Genomic DNA, 14604 nt, shown 5'->3' with positions numbered 1-14604 from the left:
CACCAGCTCCTGTCTTATTTCATGATTCTGTTAGGACAACATCACACACACACACACACACACACCTCACAGACACACACACACACACCTCACAGCGAACACTGTTAGGACAACATCACACACACACACACACACACACACACCTCACAGACACACACACACACACCTCACAGCGAACACTGTTAGGACAACATCACACACACACACACACACCTCACAGACACACACACACACACCTCACAGCGAACACTGTTAGTACAACATCACACACACACACACACACACACACACACACACCTCACAGCGAACACTGTTAGTACAACATTACACACAGAGACACACACACACACACACACCGCTCACAGCGAACACTGTTAGTACAACATTACACACACACACACACACACCGCTCACAGCGAACACTGTTAGTACAACATCACACACACCTCACACACACACACACACACACACACCTCACACACACACACACACACACCTCACACACACACACACCACACACACACACACACACACCCCACAGCGTCAGTTGTAGCTCCGCCCTCTAGGATCTTTGACTTCCTGTCATTCTTCACTCACTTCCTCCAGGAAGCATCTGGGTCACCGTGACAACAAACCTCCTTTTCCACTGTTTGTTCAAATGTGTGTGTCTGTGTGTGTATCTGTGTGTCTCTGTGTGTGTCTCTTTGTGTGTCTCTGTGTATGTCTCTGTGTGTGTGTCTCTGTGTGTCTCTGTGTGTGTCTCTTTGTGTGTCTCTGTGTGTGTGTCTCTGTGTGTCTCTGTGTGTCTCTGTGTGTGTCTCTTTGTGTGTCTCTGTGTGTGTCTCTGTGTGTGTGTCTCTGTGTGTCTCTGTGTGTCTCTGTGTGTGTCTCTTTGTGTGTCTCTGTGTGTGTCTCTGTGTGTCTCTGTGTGTGTCTCTGTGTGTGTCTCTTTGTGTGTCTCTGTGTGTGTCTCTGTGTGTGTGTCTCTGTGTGTGTCTCTTTGTGTGTCTCTGTGTGTGTCTCTGTGTGTGTCTCTGTGTGTGTCTCTGTGTGTGTGTCTCTGTGTGTCTCTGTGTGTGTGTCTCTGTGTGTCTCTGTGTGTGTGTCTCTGTGTGTCTCTGTGTGTGTCTCTGTGTGTGTGTCTCTGTGTGTGTCTCTGTGTCTCCGTGTGTGTCTCTTTGTGTGTCTCTGTGTGTGTCTCTGTGTGTCTCTGTGTGTGTCTCTGTGTGTGTCTTTGTGTGTCTCTGTGTGTGTCTCTGTGTGTGTCTCTGTGTGTGTCTCTGTGTGTGTCTCTGTGTCTCTTCACACACATGGAGCCTGGACCTCCTGCAGGAGCCTCGAACCAGAGGAAGTGATTGAAGTTAAAATTATAAATATGAACCAAAGTCCATTCATGAAATTAAAGCTCTTTATTTTCCATCGTCTCTAGTTGAGTTTTTGTCTTTTAACTTTAGTTTTTCTTTCTTCCATCTTGTTCCAGTTCCGTGCGGCTGCTGATTTTTATTTGTATTTCACTTCTCATTTGTTGGATCAGTAAAGTTCATCTGATCATAGTTTGAAAAATTGTGAAATTCTGAACCAGGTTTGTTAAAAGTCTCGTTAAGAGTTTCCCCGGCGCTCATCTGGAGGAAACTCGCTCGCCCTATCAAGACGCAGCAGGTTTCCTGTGAGAGAGAGAGAGGGTGAGGCCGACTCGTTCAGTGAAGAAGAAACTTTACACAAGAAGCATCAGGACGAGTTGGACTGAAGTAAGAGACCTCTTCACTTTCACAGATTAGAGACATAACTGCTTATATGTATAACTGTATATATATATATAATTTATTTGTATAATTGTATGTGTATATATATATATAAATATATAATTGTTTCTCTGTATGATTGTGTATATAGATATGATAACTAGTTATCTAGATAATTGTACATATATATATAATAGTTTATTTGTATAATTGTATGTATATACATATATATAATTGTTTCTCTGTATAATTGTGTAGAGATATAATAACTAGTATCTGGATAATTGTATATATATATATATAATAACAGTTTATTGTGTAATTATGTGTGTGTATATATAGATATATGTATATGTTATTATTTTTCTGTTTATACGATGATTAAACCCGATCGTATTTGCTCATTAAATCGACTGCTATCATTAAAATTCCTTTATTTCATAAAGTGAACGATAACGTTTCCCCTGTGATCAGGAGACGTGAGAATCATCTGCATCTCAGGACAGAGCAGAAGCAGGTTTATCAGTCGGACTCTTCAGGCTCTGTGAGGTCTGACTTTTGGCTGAAGGGTTAGGTTTAGTGTTGGTTAGGGTTAGGGTTGGTTTAGGGTTAGGGTTAGTTTAGTGTTAGTGTTAGGTTTAGGGTTAGGGTTAACCAGCACTGCCTTGTTTTAAACTTCAAACAGAAACTAACTCTGTTTTGTTTTGATTCAGAATCTTCCTCCGTGTGGGAAGATGGCGTTTTGGTTCAGCTCTTGTTGGATTTACATTTGGATCCTCGTTCAGTCCACAGAACTCTCGGCTGACTCGGCTTCAGCGCCTCTTTACACCATCCACCGCGCCCAGGTCAGCTTTGAGCAGGCCAGGCAGGCCTGCTCCCCCGGGGGCCTCACCTCCCTCGCCACCCAGCAGGAGGTCACCAGCGTCCTCGGGCTCATCTCCGAGTTGCTGTTGCCTCAGAGTGAATTCACCTTTTGGGTCGGACTGAAGAAAGCCAAGAACCAGTGTGTTGTCCCCGGCTCGCGGCTGAGAGGCTTCAGTTGGACCGAGGACGAGGGGGCGGACTCGCCGGTGATTCCCTGGGCGAAGGAGCCTCAGGACACGTGCACCACGGTTCGCTGTGTGGTGCTACAGGGGAAACACGATGGGCTGGCTGTGACCAGCTGGGGTCTGAGTCCGGTCACCTGCAGGGAAAGTTCAGTTCATCCGTTCATCTGCAAACTGAGAGACGGACAGACGAGGCTGATGCCTGAGGACGGAACGTCCACCATTAAACCTTCATCACCGGAACCAGTAACACATGAAGTTAAACCAACAGAGCAGGAACCACCTGAAACTGAATCCAAGCCTCCCATGCGAGAACCAGGAACTGATTTGAATTTTGAAACCGAACCTGACCCTGGACCTGACTCTGGATCAGTGGTGGTATCGAACTTGTGTCCGCGTCCAGTGATCCCCAGAGCACGCTCTCTCCGTCTGGACAACAACAACACCAGGATCCGGGTGGAGTGCTGGTCCGGAGACAACCTGGATCTGTACTGCTGGGGTCCTCCTGACGTGTGGCGTCTTTTGGACGACTCCCCCGCCAACCTCACCGTCCTCTGCCAGCCGTGCAGGGCCGGCTTCCAGAAAGACGCCTCTGGAAACTGTGTGGATCTGGACGAGTGCCCCGGCGCCCCCTGCAGGCACACCTGTTTGAACACCGAGGGCTCGTACATGTGCGTCTGCCTCGACCAGGACGGGAGACATCACGACGAGGGCTCACCGGCCTGCACGCACACGGCGACTCTCGATGACAGGGGCTCCGTCTGGGGCATCCTGGTCCCGGTGCTGGCTGCTGTGGCGGTGCTGGTGGTGCTGGTGGTGCTCGTTGTAGTGACAGTGAAATGCTGCCTGAAGAGAAACGCAAGGAAACGGGCTCTGAAGGAGTCCGAGAAGATGGTGATGAAGAACGAAGACAACCAGGCCTGATCAGACCAGGTTCAGACCAGGTTCAGACCTGGTTCAGACCTGGTTCAGACCTGATTCAGATCTGGTTCAGCCCTGGTTCAGCCCTGGTTCAGACCTGGTTCAGACCTGGTTCAGCCCTGGTTCAGCCCTGGTTCAGACCTGGTTCAGACCTGGTTCAGCCCTGGTTCAGACCTGTTTCAGACCTGGTTCAGACCTGATTAGGACCTGGTTCAGCCCTGGTTCAGACCTGTTTCAGACCTGTTTCAGACCTGGTTCAGACCTGGTTCAGACCTGTTTCAGACCTAATTCAGACCTGGTTCAGACCTGGTTCAGACCTGGTTCAGACCTGATTCAGACCTGGTTCAGACCTGGTTCAGACCTGATTCAGACCTGGTTCAGACCTGGTTCAGACCTGGTTCAGCCCTGGTTCAGACCTGATTCAGACCTGATTCAGACCTGTTTCAGACCTGGTTTAGACCTGGTTTAGACCTGGTTCAGAGCTGGTTCAGACCTGGTTCAGACCTGGTTCAGAGCTGGTTCAGAGCTGGTTCAGACCTGGTTCAGACCTGGTTCAGTAACTGTTCGTTTAGGAGATAATATCTTTCCTGGTTTTATCTGAGTTTTAAATTTAATGGAACCCATTGGAAAACCATAGTTTATATATATTTTATACATTTATATACAATCAATGAGAACTCACTCAACTCTCTTCAAACCTACTTAACTTTCAAAGTTTATTAAACTGACATTCAGATTTAATTAAAGCTTGCAAATAGTATATTTAAGAATACTTGATACATCCCAAAACTTCTGACTTTTTAAAGTTTTAAATGATACAGACTTTTAGTAAATATTTTAATGTATGTTAAAATGAGACGTTGAACTTTGTACTTTGATAAATAAAGATTTTTGTGGTTTAAATACATTTTTTCTTTTTCCTAGATTTTCTAATAATAATAATATATTGTGACAGAAACACACCAGTAGTTAGCTGGAGGTCATTTTATAGAGCTCTGCTCCTCCTGTTCCTCCTCACACAAAGGAGCAGATACCTGCTGCTGGGTTGATGCTCTTCTACTTCCAACTCTCCTGGTAACTCCTGGTGTCTCCTCCAGGCTCTGGACACTGGGCTGGGAGACACAAACCTTCTTGTGACCACAGGTATGGGTGTGTCCTCCTGGAGGAGCTGGACTACCTGTGCAGCCTGATGGAGCTGCAGGTAGCTCCTCATGCTGCCAGCAGTGAGGAGGAGCCGAACCCAGAGGTAGAAGGAGTCAGGGAGGAGGAGCAGCAGGTAGCTCCTCATGCTGGCAGCAGTGAGGAGGAGCAGAACCCAGAAGTAGAAGGAGTCAGGGAGGAGGAGCAGCAGGTAGCTCCTCATGCTGCCAGCAGTGAGGAGGAGCCGAACCCAGAGGTAGAAGGAGTCAGGGAGGAGGAGCAGCAGGTAGCTCCTCATGCTGGCAGCAGTGAGGAGGAGCCGAACCCAGAGGTAGAAGGAGTCAGGGAGGAGGAGCAGCAGGTAGCTCCTCATGCTGGCAGCAGTGAGGAGGAGCCGAACCCAGAGGTAGAAGGAGTCAGGGAGGAGGAGCAGCAGGTAGCTCCTCATGCTGGCAGCAGTGAGGAGGAGCAGAACCCAGAAGTAGAAGGAGTCAGGGAGGAGGAGCAGCAGGCAGCTCCTCATGCTGCCAGCAGTGAGGAGGAGCCGAACCCAGAGGTAGAAGGAGTCAGGGAGGAGGAGCAGCAGGTAGCTCCTCATGCTGGCAGCAGTGAGGAGGAGCAGAACCCAGAGGTAGAAGGAGTCAGTGAGGAGGAGCAGCAGGTAGCTCCTCATGCTGGCAGCAGTGAGGAGGAGCCGAACCCAGAGGTAGAAGGAGTCAGGGAGGAGGAGCAGCAGGTAGCTCCTCATGCTGCCAGCAGTGAGGAGGAGCCGAACCCAGAGGTAGAAGGAGTCAGGGAGGAGGAGCAGCAGGTAGCTCCTCATGCTGCCAGCAGTGAGGAGGAGCAGAACCCAGAAGTAGAAGGAGTCAGGGAGGAGGAGCAGCAGGTAGCTCCTCATGCTGCCAGCAGTGAGGAGGAGCTGAACCCAGAGGTAGAAGGAGTCAGGGAGGAGGAGCAGCTGTCTGTGGACACCACATTGAGAACATGTCCTGCTTCTGTCTCCATTCCAACTGTTGTTACTTTGATTTGCACCAAAGCAGAGAAACTGGTTCACAATCAGTAATAATATTGATAATAATCATAATGTAATATAAAAATCACGTGTTCTTCCTTAATGGAAGTTTAACTAACTTTATACTTTGAACACGAAGTCTTCCCTTACTCATATTATATTATAGTTATATATATATATATATAATTAAATCTGGTGATTTCAATTTTTCACAGTTGGGTTAGGGTTATATGTAGTATTACTCATAGAATGTTTTTGTGCTGTAACCACGCCCCTCTGCAGACCTCCTGTCACATGTAGTCTGCACTTTCCTCCAGAGGGGGCAGTAGAGAGGCCTCCAGCAGGATGTTGTAAACCACCACATAAGAAGGGAAGCGCGCCTCCGCTCAGTCTCATTCCAAGATGGCGGACACAGAGGGTGAGTGTGAAGCACGTTCCTCCGCGACCCATTCCAACTTTAACTTTAACTGGTTTTAACTGGACTCGTTAAATCTTCTCTTAGTCACGAGGGTTAGATTCAGTCTCACGAGGACACGAGGAGTTTCATATCGCGTGTGAATGACCGGATGTTTTACTGCCTCGTGCTCGTTGAACTGAGAGAACCGCTGCTGAAGCGCATGTGGTCACAGATCCAGAGTCAGATCCAGAGTCAGATCCAGAGGGACAAACCGGGATTAATCCGGAATAACTTCGTCCGTGCGCTCTAAGCGAACCACGTGTTTTCAGTCATTGGTCTGTTAACGTGCCGATCAGGTTACTGGGTTGATCTGTAGTTCAACTAGCGGCCTGTTAGCCTCGTGTTAGCCCCTGAGGCTAACAACCACGTGCCGTTTGACGCCACGTGGGCTGCAGCTTCTCCAACATGAGAAGTTTCTTCATGAATCTGATTTCTGTTTCCACAGCGTCAGTGAAGAAGAAGAAGAAGGTGAAGAAGATGAGTGACGATGAAGTTGGGGTCAGTGACATCACTTGATTTTAACGTTATTATAACTTTTGTCATGAGACGGAATTAACCTAAACTTTTCTTTGGTGCAAACAGGAGATTCAACAGAGCGGGGACTTCCTCATCCGACCGGAGAGCAAGGTGGCGTCTCTGGACACGTCCCAGTGGCCCCTGCTACTGAAGGTAACTGCCTGGACCAGTAGGATCCAGATCACAGATTAAACCAGGATACAGATCCTAATGGCCCCTGCTACTGAAGGTAACTGCCTGGACCAGTAGGATCCAGATCACAGATTAAACCAGGATACAGATCCTAATGGCCCCTGCTACTGAAGGTAACTGCCTGGACCAGTAGGATCCAGATCACAGATTAAACCAGGATACAGATCCTAATGGCCCCTGCTACTGAAGGTTAATGCCTGGACCAGTAGGATCCAGATCCTAATGGCCCCTGCTACTGAAGGTAACTCCCTGGAACAGTAGGATCCAGATCACAGATTAAACCAGGATACAGATCCTAATGGCCCCTGCTACTGAAGGTTAATGCCTGGACCAGTAGGATCCAGATCCTAATGGCCCCTGCTACTGAAAGTTAATGCCTGGACCAGTAGGATCCAGATCACAGATTAATCCAGGATCCAGGTTCATTCGTGATGACGCTCCTGTAATGTACTAGGTTGTGTAAACCGGGTCAGATCTAGAACTGATGCTCCCTGCTGTCATGTGACGTGATGATCTAGTTTATCCATTCGCTGAGCCGCAGCCGTCTTGTCTCTGCTCTGCTCCCGTTTTGGGGGCGGGGCCTTTCTGCTGAGGTTCCAGGTTCTTGCTGGCGTTCTGCTGGTTCTGACCCGGAACCGCACGGAGAGAAGGACTCGACCCGACTGCTACCAAGACGATTAACTGTTCTGATCACATGACACAGAGACTTGATTCAGTAAAAGTCAACAAAACAAGACTTCCTGTTGATCCTCTTTACACAGGAAGTGACTGAATCTGAACATTTGTTTCCCTCAGAACTTTGACAAACTGAATGTGCGCACAGCTCATTACACGCCGCTGCCGTGCGGCAGCAACCCGCTGAAGAGGAGCATCCAGGACTACGTCAGGTATGGAGGCTTGACACATGAGGGTCTGTGTTGGTCAGCTGACACGTATGTTGATTGGTGGACTTCCTGTTTTCTCTCAGGTCAGGATTCATTAACTTGGACAAACCTGCAAATCCCTCCTCCCACGAGGTGGTGGCGTGGATCCGGAGGATCCTGCGGGTGGAGAAGACGGGTCACAGCGGGACGCTCGACCCGAAGGTCACGGGGTGTCTGATCGTGTGTGTAGACCGAGCCACGCGATTGGTCAAATCTCAGCAGAGCGCCGGTATGCAGGGATGCGTGCTTGATTTTCATGTCAGAGTTAAATTTGATCTGTGTGGTTGTGATGTTCCCACCCGGCTGATATGTCAGCTCAGTAAAATCCAGCAGCCCCCTCACTACTCTCTGTGTGTGTGTTGCAGGTAAAGAGTATGTGGGCATCGTTCGGCTGCACAATGCAATAGAGAGCGAACACACTCTGGCTCGGGTAAGTCTGAGAACATGAGCTGTGGAACTCTGAGAACCTTCGTTAGACAGGGATTGTTGGATTTAGTCATGAAACCACATGGTCATCATGTGACCCTGACTGACTCGGGATCTGTGTGCAGGCGATAGAAACACTGACCGGCGCCTTGTTCCAACGACCGCCCCTGATCGCTGCTGTGAAGCGTCAGCTGAGAGTCCGAACCATCTACGAGAGCAAACTGATCGAGTACGACCCAGAGAGGAGGCTAGGTGAGGTCACATGTCCACAAAGCACCTGTCAATCATAACTCTGCAGCGGAGGCGTGACCTGATGATGTCACATGGCTGTTTCAGGTATCTTCTGGGTGAGCTGTGAAGCGGGAACTTACATCCGGACTCTGTGTGTCCACCTGGGTCTGCTGCTGGGGGTCGGAGGTCAGATGCAGGAACTGAGGAGAGTCCGATCCGGAGTCATGGGAGAGAAGGTCAGCCTCACGTCCTGATTGGCTCAAAGTGTTGAGTTCAGTCCTGCTGTTCGGTGCCGGTCTGACAATTAAACTTTGAAAAAGAATCGAGCGGCGGCGTCTGACTTCACATCGTCTCACGTGTGAAGTCTCGTCTCCGCCGACATCGTGAGGCGTCAGGAGCAGCTGACGTCTGACAGGGAGCGGGTTTAGTTCAATACATCTGAGGAAGAGTCTATTTAACTGAAGCTCAGAATGAGTCTTGATTGGTCTAACTAATGTTAGCACTTCTACGTGTGATGTTTTTGTGCTGTAGCCACGCCCCTCTGAAGACCTCGTCTCATTTTCTAAGATTTACTTTGGAAATCACGTAACTGAAATGAACCCTACGCCTGCAGGACCACATGGTGACGATGCACGACGTGCTGGACGCTCAGTGGCAGTTCGACCACAACAAAGACGAGTCGTACCTGAGGAGAGTCGTGTTCCCGCTGGAGAAGCTGCTGGTGTCTCTCAAACGTCTGGTGATGAAGGACAGCTCCGTAAGTCCTCCTCTCTGACTCTGTCTCCTCCTCTCTGACTCTGTCTCCTCCTCTCTGACTCTGTCTCCTCCTCTCTGTCTCCTCTCGTCCTGCGTCTCGTGTCTTATCTGATGAATCCTTGTCTCCAGGTGAACGCTATCTGCTACGGAGCCAAGATCATGCTGCCCGGTGTGCTGCGGTACGAGGACGGCATCGAGGTGAACCAGGACATCGTCGTGATAACAACCAAGGGAGAGGCCATCTGCACAGGTGTGTGTGTCTGTGTGTGTGTGTGTGTTTTAAAGCCACATGATGAGTTCAGAAGCGTCAGGAGCTTCAGGCTGTGATGACCTGCTATCTATCACCCTTTTCTGATGGCTGAGATCAATAGATCTGAAAAGATATTAAAAATATATCAGTATTGACCTAAAGTTAAACCAGTTGTTGAATCTGTCCAGCTGTTGCTCTGATGACGACGGCGGTGATCTCCACATGTGATCATGGCGTGGTGGCAAAGATCAAGAGGGTGATCATGGAGAGAGACACGTATCCTCGGAAGTGGGGTCTAGGACCAAAGGTACGTCATGTGAACTTAAAGATTGAATGACTGCTGACGTGATGGAGGCGTGAACTGATGCTCACCTGGTTGTTTGGTTTGTTCAGGCGAGCCAGAAGAAGATGTTGATTCAGAAAGGACTCCTTGACAAACATGGGAAACCAAACGGCAGCACGCCGCAGGACTGGAAGAAGCAGTACGTGGACTTCAGGTAGGTGGCCTGAAGTGGGGGGGGGGGCTCGGGTGCAGACAGTTATCCCTCACTGAGCTGACGTGTTCTCTGAGGGAGTCGCTCTGCTACAGGAACCTTCAGGTTGGGCTACGTTGCTCTGTCATTGGCTGAGCTACTGCCCACCTGGAACAGTGACATCACAGCTTCTGGTAAATGTGATTATATAAATATTAAACGCATCGTCCAACTAAACTTTATTTTAATTGACAGCGTCTCCAAAGCTGGTCCAGAGGAAGGTCCATGTGATGCCACAGCAAAGGTAAAGTAGAAACCATCAGTTCAACGTGTGATGAGATTCAAACGTGTCCAGTGAGCCGGTCGTGACCTGACTTTGTTCTGCAGAGGAAGAGGGAGGCGACGGACAGTGATGGAGAAACGACGGCAGCAGCAGAGCAGCCTGCAGAGGAAGTAAAGAAAGAGAAGAAGAAGAAAAAGAAAGAGAAGAGGATTAAGCTGGAGGAGGCGGGCTCTGTAGAAGAGGGGGCAGGTCTTGATGAGACGGGGGCGGAGCTCATTACAGAGGTCAGTTTGGTTTGAAAGAAGTTCACAAAATGCAATGATTTTGTTTTTGCCACACTGGTTTGAGTCTGGTCACATGACAGGAAACGACTTTCTGATGTGTTGCACCTGAACAACGACCAGTTAATAAAGTGAAGACATTTCTTTGTGCAGGTTGTTGCTGAAGGAGAGAAGAAGAAGAAAAAGAAGAAGAAACAGAAAGACGACGCACAAGAGTAACGACACGTGGACAGACTGTGACTGCACGCCAAGCATTCTGGGAGCTGAATAATGGACTGTGTGAATGCAGACAAAAGACATTTTTGTTTTTATATAAATCTTTTTTTTATTTTATGTAAATACCTGGACAGGAAGCCTGTTTGTAATTTCAAAATAAAAGTGTTTTCAGTATGTTCTAGTTATTTTGTTCAGATGTCGTCACAAGCAACATTCTGCTGAACGAGATTCTGTCCAACGAAGTCGTCACAAGGAACAAATCTTTAAAACTCTGTTTGCAGCTGGAGGTTTAACCGGCTGTTTACAATGTGTAATTAAAGTCTGATGGAAGTCAGTGAGCTTTACTCCAGGCAGGTTCATGCTTTTTATAGGGTAACGCTGATAGTGATGTGTTTTACACTGAATATTAATTCATGTTTCTGGATCACGACACTTCATTGTCAGGGTTCAGCAGTGAGCCATGATGTCACAATCGTGTCAGTCGTGTGAACAATTCAACACCAGTGTGTAGAATTTAGTGAACTCTAGTGGTAAAGTGTCATGTTGCAGTTTGTATATAAATCGGAAAATGTAACATTTTCATAAACTAAAGGGGACGTCTGTCTTGTTCTGGTAAAAAACACAAACTGTTATTATATATAAGATGGTGCCTTTTTAGTACGGTGGCCCTGAGAGCTCAACGAACAGCAACTTAAGAAAACACATGCAAGTTGACAAAACACAAGCAAAGTAAGAAAATCAATTTCACAACACATTACACAAACGCGCAGCAAGTAGAGGAGAAAACACAACGGAAGTGTTTCCAGAGGACAGCTAAAAGTGACGGACACTGCTGCCACTAAAACGTCCAATACACCAGACACTCGGTTTAGGGTTAGGTCACCCATAACTTACCAAAACTAACTCAAACAATATGATTATCTATTGTAAAGGAATAATCTAGTGTTATTAAACTAAGGAATACAGTAAATATATTGGCAGGTTAAAATCATGGCCAGTGTGGCCTAGGGGGTAGAGTGGTCGTTCTCCAATAAGGTTGCCGGTTCAAACCCCACTCTTCCCCATCTACATTCCGAAGTGTTCCAGGCAGGATACTGAACCCCTAAAAATAAAAATGCCCCTCATGAGTGAGTTTACTAATTGTAAGTCGCTTTGGACAAAAGCTTCAGTCAAATGACATGTAATGTGAAAATCAGTTCTATATCAAAGAATATTTTATACTAACTATTTAGCGCTGATAGCACTTTGTAGTTTTACTTTTTAGAATAAATAGTTCTTTCTTGATTCTTGTTCCGGTTCGTTCCTCGTGGTTGATGCACTTCCTGTGAGCCGGTTTGGATAAAGCGTCAGCTCTATATAGATATATAGATATATATCTATATAGATATTTATCTACATGGATATATATATATATAGATATATAGATATATATCTATATATAGATATATATCTATATGGTCCGCTCAATGAAATGAACACCTTTTTTCCGGTTGCGTCAGCACGCAAAGAGCGTAAGCAGTGACGTTACACCACTCTGCCTGAAAACAACCACAGAAGAAGAACTCCCGGAGGACCTCCACACCAGATATATGCTCCACACACCACAGAAGAAGAAGAACCAGGAAGCTAAGGTCGGTGGAGAGGGCCGAGCAGATGGAGGGTGAGAGAGCGAGTGATCGATTTAATCTAAGGAAAGATGTTTGGATATTTGATCTCATATCATTTTTATGTTCGATCTCCTGCAAGAACATAGTTGATCAATATTGAAATGATCCGTGATTGTTGATCATCCTCAGGTGAAAACCTTCACCTCTGTAGTGTTTTCTTTATTTATCTTTATCTTTATTTATCTTTATTTATCTTTATCGTTTTTCTGCCCGAACCCTCTGGATGAAGGTTCTTCTCATCAGCTGTTGATTAAGAGAAAGTGATTCTGCAGATAAACTTTGAGAAAGTTAAAATGAGAAGAGGTGAATTGACAAAGGGCCAATGAATGAATGAATGAATGAAGGAAGTAAAGTCTTTGTATTTACATCACATTGGTTCAGACCCAGGACGACAAGAATCAAGAAGGAACATTTCTTCAAAATAAAGCAAAACTACAAAGTGCTATAAGTAAGTGCTGCTAAATTGTTAGTTTCAAAAAGTTGTTAGTATTTTTATTTGATTTGTAATAAATGTTTTTCAAAGAGTTTAAGCTTGGAACCTGATGCTGTGATCTCTGCATGAGCCAATAGACATTTACTGTGTAGAAAACCAAACAATAAAAGGCTGAAAGTACAACTCAGTACAACTACTAGCTTCTGTTTATAGATACATATCTCTACCGTACATTCTAAATCTAGCTTACATATACTGTATGTGTATAGTAAAGTGTATAAATTGTGTACGAACTTTACCAAACAACAGAATTCAAATGGTAAACATTTTGAAACCAATCACAGTTTCAGCACGTTAACTGAGCTGGTGTTGAGATTCCAGAAGGGTGTTGGTTTTATGCACCTCTCTGTCTGAGCTGAGGCGGAGACATTTCCTCAGCCTGGGTCAATGACCATGGCATTTATGTAGTTTTCTTTCTGTTCAATAATAAAAGCAGGTTCACTATGTTCTCAGGTCAGTCAGGTGACATCAAGATGACCTCAGCAAACAGGAAGTGCTCTGCTGTCACAGGAAGTGCTAGAAAGATCAAAGATAACGTGGCCGACTGGCACAACCTGATGCTGAGGTGGGAGAAGCTCAATGAGGTCGGATTCTGTGTAGCAGCCAACATCGTCAACATCAAACTGTGAGCTTCAGGCAGTCGGATGGATTGATCACATACATGTACGTGTAGCAGACATGTTTAGATGTGTGCATGTAGGTGACATGTCAGATGGTATCTACAGGTCTCGGAACAAACAGCAGCAGCTGGTGGATGAATCCTCCTCGTCCTCCTCGTCTTCCTCACCTCCAGCTTTGGAGCTGCAGGACGAATGCAGCAAACTTCATGACATCGTCGTCAAAATGGTGATCATTTCACTTGTGATAATTTATGATGTCATAACCCATGACAGAGTTGTACGCTTATTTTAGATTAGTTAGAAATTGATAATTCACTGTGGAAAAACGATCTGACAAGAGCTTCTCTGATTGGCCAACGATCTAACTGGTGATGTCTTGTTAGGTTGCCATTGTGACAAAGATGGAGCATCTGATGACATCACAGCGAGGCATTCGGGATCTGGAGGAATTTCAGTTTGGACCCGAAGGAAGAACAAGTCCTCTATTTCACACCTGGAGCACTGAACAGTTTGGTGAGTGGTGTCATCACTCACCTGTTCAACATCTGTATTATCACATCTGGAGATAAAAGAAGTCACGTTCAAGATGCATGTTATTGTTTCAGAATCCTCATCGGGCTTCCTGTGGGAAGCGTTCAGTCAGGAGCTGAAGTTGAAGCAGGCCGTCCTGCAGGAAGTCGCTCACACCACAGACCCTGACCTTGACATGGTCTTCCTGTCCTGCTGGCTACATCAGCCATACACCCCCCCCCAGACCCGACAGAACCTGGAGGCTCTGCTGCTGGAGACTGGACACCGCCCACTGTGATGTTCATCATCTCCAGGTGTTAGCGTAGATGTGTGGAACAATAAGTGTTAATAAAGTTCTATTTATTAAGTTACTCAGTATTTCATCAGTTACTAATCATACAAACACTGAAACACAAAAGGTTAAATAACTAAATAATAATTAAGTGTCA

General features: G+C 46.6%; 3 protein-coding genes, 1 long non-coding RNA gene and 3 other non-coding genes across 12 annotated transcripts; all 7 read left to right on the top strand.

Annotated features, from left to right (window-relative positions):
- Positions 1 to 685: 685 nt before the first annotated feature.
- clec14a (C-type lectin domain containing 14A) lies at positions 686 to 4612 on the top strand. The gene is made up of 2 exons (XM_053434367.1): positions 686 to 1748; positions 2456 to 4612. Exon 2 carries the CDS (start codon positions 2477 to 2479, stop codon positions 3710 to 3712), a length of 1236 nt encoding a protein of 411 aa, XP_053290342.1. The 5' UTR covers positions 686 to 1748; positions 2456 to 2476; the 3' UTR covers positions 3713 to 4612.
- Positions 4613 to 6178: 1566 nt separating this feature from the next.
- dkc1 (dyskeratosis congenita 1, dyskerin) lies at positions 6179 to 11039 on the top strand. 2 transcript variants are annotated; one of them, XM_053434130.1, is made up of 15 exons: positions 6179 to 6279; positions 6764 to 6816; positions 6901 to 6987; positions 7822 to 7913; positions 7994 to 8178; positions 8315 to 8379; positions 8501 to 8627; positions 8712 to 8842; positions 9220 to 9363; positions 9492 to 9612; positions 9801 to 9919; positions 10006 to 10109; positions 10341 to 10389; positions 10473 to 10652; positions 10803 to 11039. In XM_053434130.1, exons 1-15 carry the CDS (start codon positions 6264 to 6266, stop codon positions 10866 to 10868), a joined length of 1539 nt encoding a protein of 512 aa, XP_053290105.1. In that variant the 5' UTR covers positions 6179 to 6263; the 3' UTR covers positions 10869 to 11039. The 2 variants fall into 2 exon arrangements, with proteins under 2 accessions (XP_053290105.1, XP_053290103.1); XM_053434128.1 differs by lacking the exon at positions 6179 to 6279 and having other exon boundaries at positions 6709 to 6816.
- LOC128451345 (uncharacterized) lies at positions 6994 to 7719 on the top strand. Its single transcript, XR_008340091.1, has 2 exons — positions 6994 to 7215; positions 7268 to 7719. It is a non-coding gene; the product is annotated as an uncharacterized LOC128451345 (long non-coding RNA).
- LOC128452560 (small nucleolar RNA SNORD17) lies at positions 7528 to 7720 on the top strand. The gene has a single exon (XR_008341051.1). It is a non-coding gene; the product is annotated as a small nucleolar RNA SNORD17 (small nucleolar RNA).
- LOC128452559 (small nucleolar RNA SNORA36 family) lies at positions 8864 to 8990 on the top strand. Its single transcript, XR_008341050.1, has one exon. It is a non-coding gene; the product is annotated as a small nucleolar RNA SNORA36 family (small nucleolar RNA).
- LOC128452544 (small nucleolar RNA SNORD83) lies at positions 9647 to 9722 on the top strand. The gene has a single exon (XR_008341036.1). It is a non-coding gene; the product is annotated as a small nucleolar RNA SNORD83 (small nucleolar RNA).
- A 1348-nt stretch (positions 11040 to 12387) lies between the features above and the next one.
- Positions 12388 to 14526, top strand: cinp (cyclin-dependent kinase 2 interacting protein). 5 transcript variants are annotated; one of them, XM_053434109.1, is made up of 6 exons: positions 12430 to 12525; positions 12914 to 12980; positions 13462 to 13650; positions 13751 to 13871; positions 14029 to 14158; positions 14251 to 14526. In XM_053434109.1, exons 3-6 carry the CDS (start codon positions 13469 to 13471, stop codon positions 14451 to 14453), a joined length of 636 nt encoding a protein of 211 aa, XP_053290084.1. In that variant the 5' UTR covers positions 12430 to 12525; positions 12914 to 12980; positions 13462 to 13468; the 3' UTR covers positions 14454 to 14526. The 5 variants fall into 5 exon arrangements, with proteins under 5 accessions (XP_053290085.1, XP_053290084.1, XP_053290087.1 ...); XM_053434112.1 differs by having other exon boundaries at positions 12435 to 12525; positions 13479 to 13650; XM_053434113.1 differs by lacking the exon at positions 12430 to 12525 and adding an exon at positions 12615 to 12661 and having other exon boundaries at positions 13479 to 13650.
- The last annotated feature ends 78 nt before the right edge of the window (positions 14527 to 14604 follow it).

The sequence above is a fragment of the Pleuronectes platessa genome, chromosome 11 (genome assembly GCF_947347685.1).
Source record: "Pleuronectes platessa chromosome 11, fPlePla1.1, whole genome shotgun sequence".
NCBI lineage: Eukaryota > Metazoa > Chordata > Actinopteri > Pleuronectiformes > Pleuronectidae > Pleuronectes > Pleuronectes platessa.
This window is presented reverse-complemented; position numbering and strand designations above follow the sequence as displayed.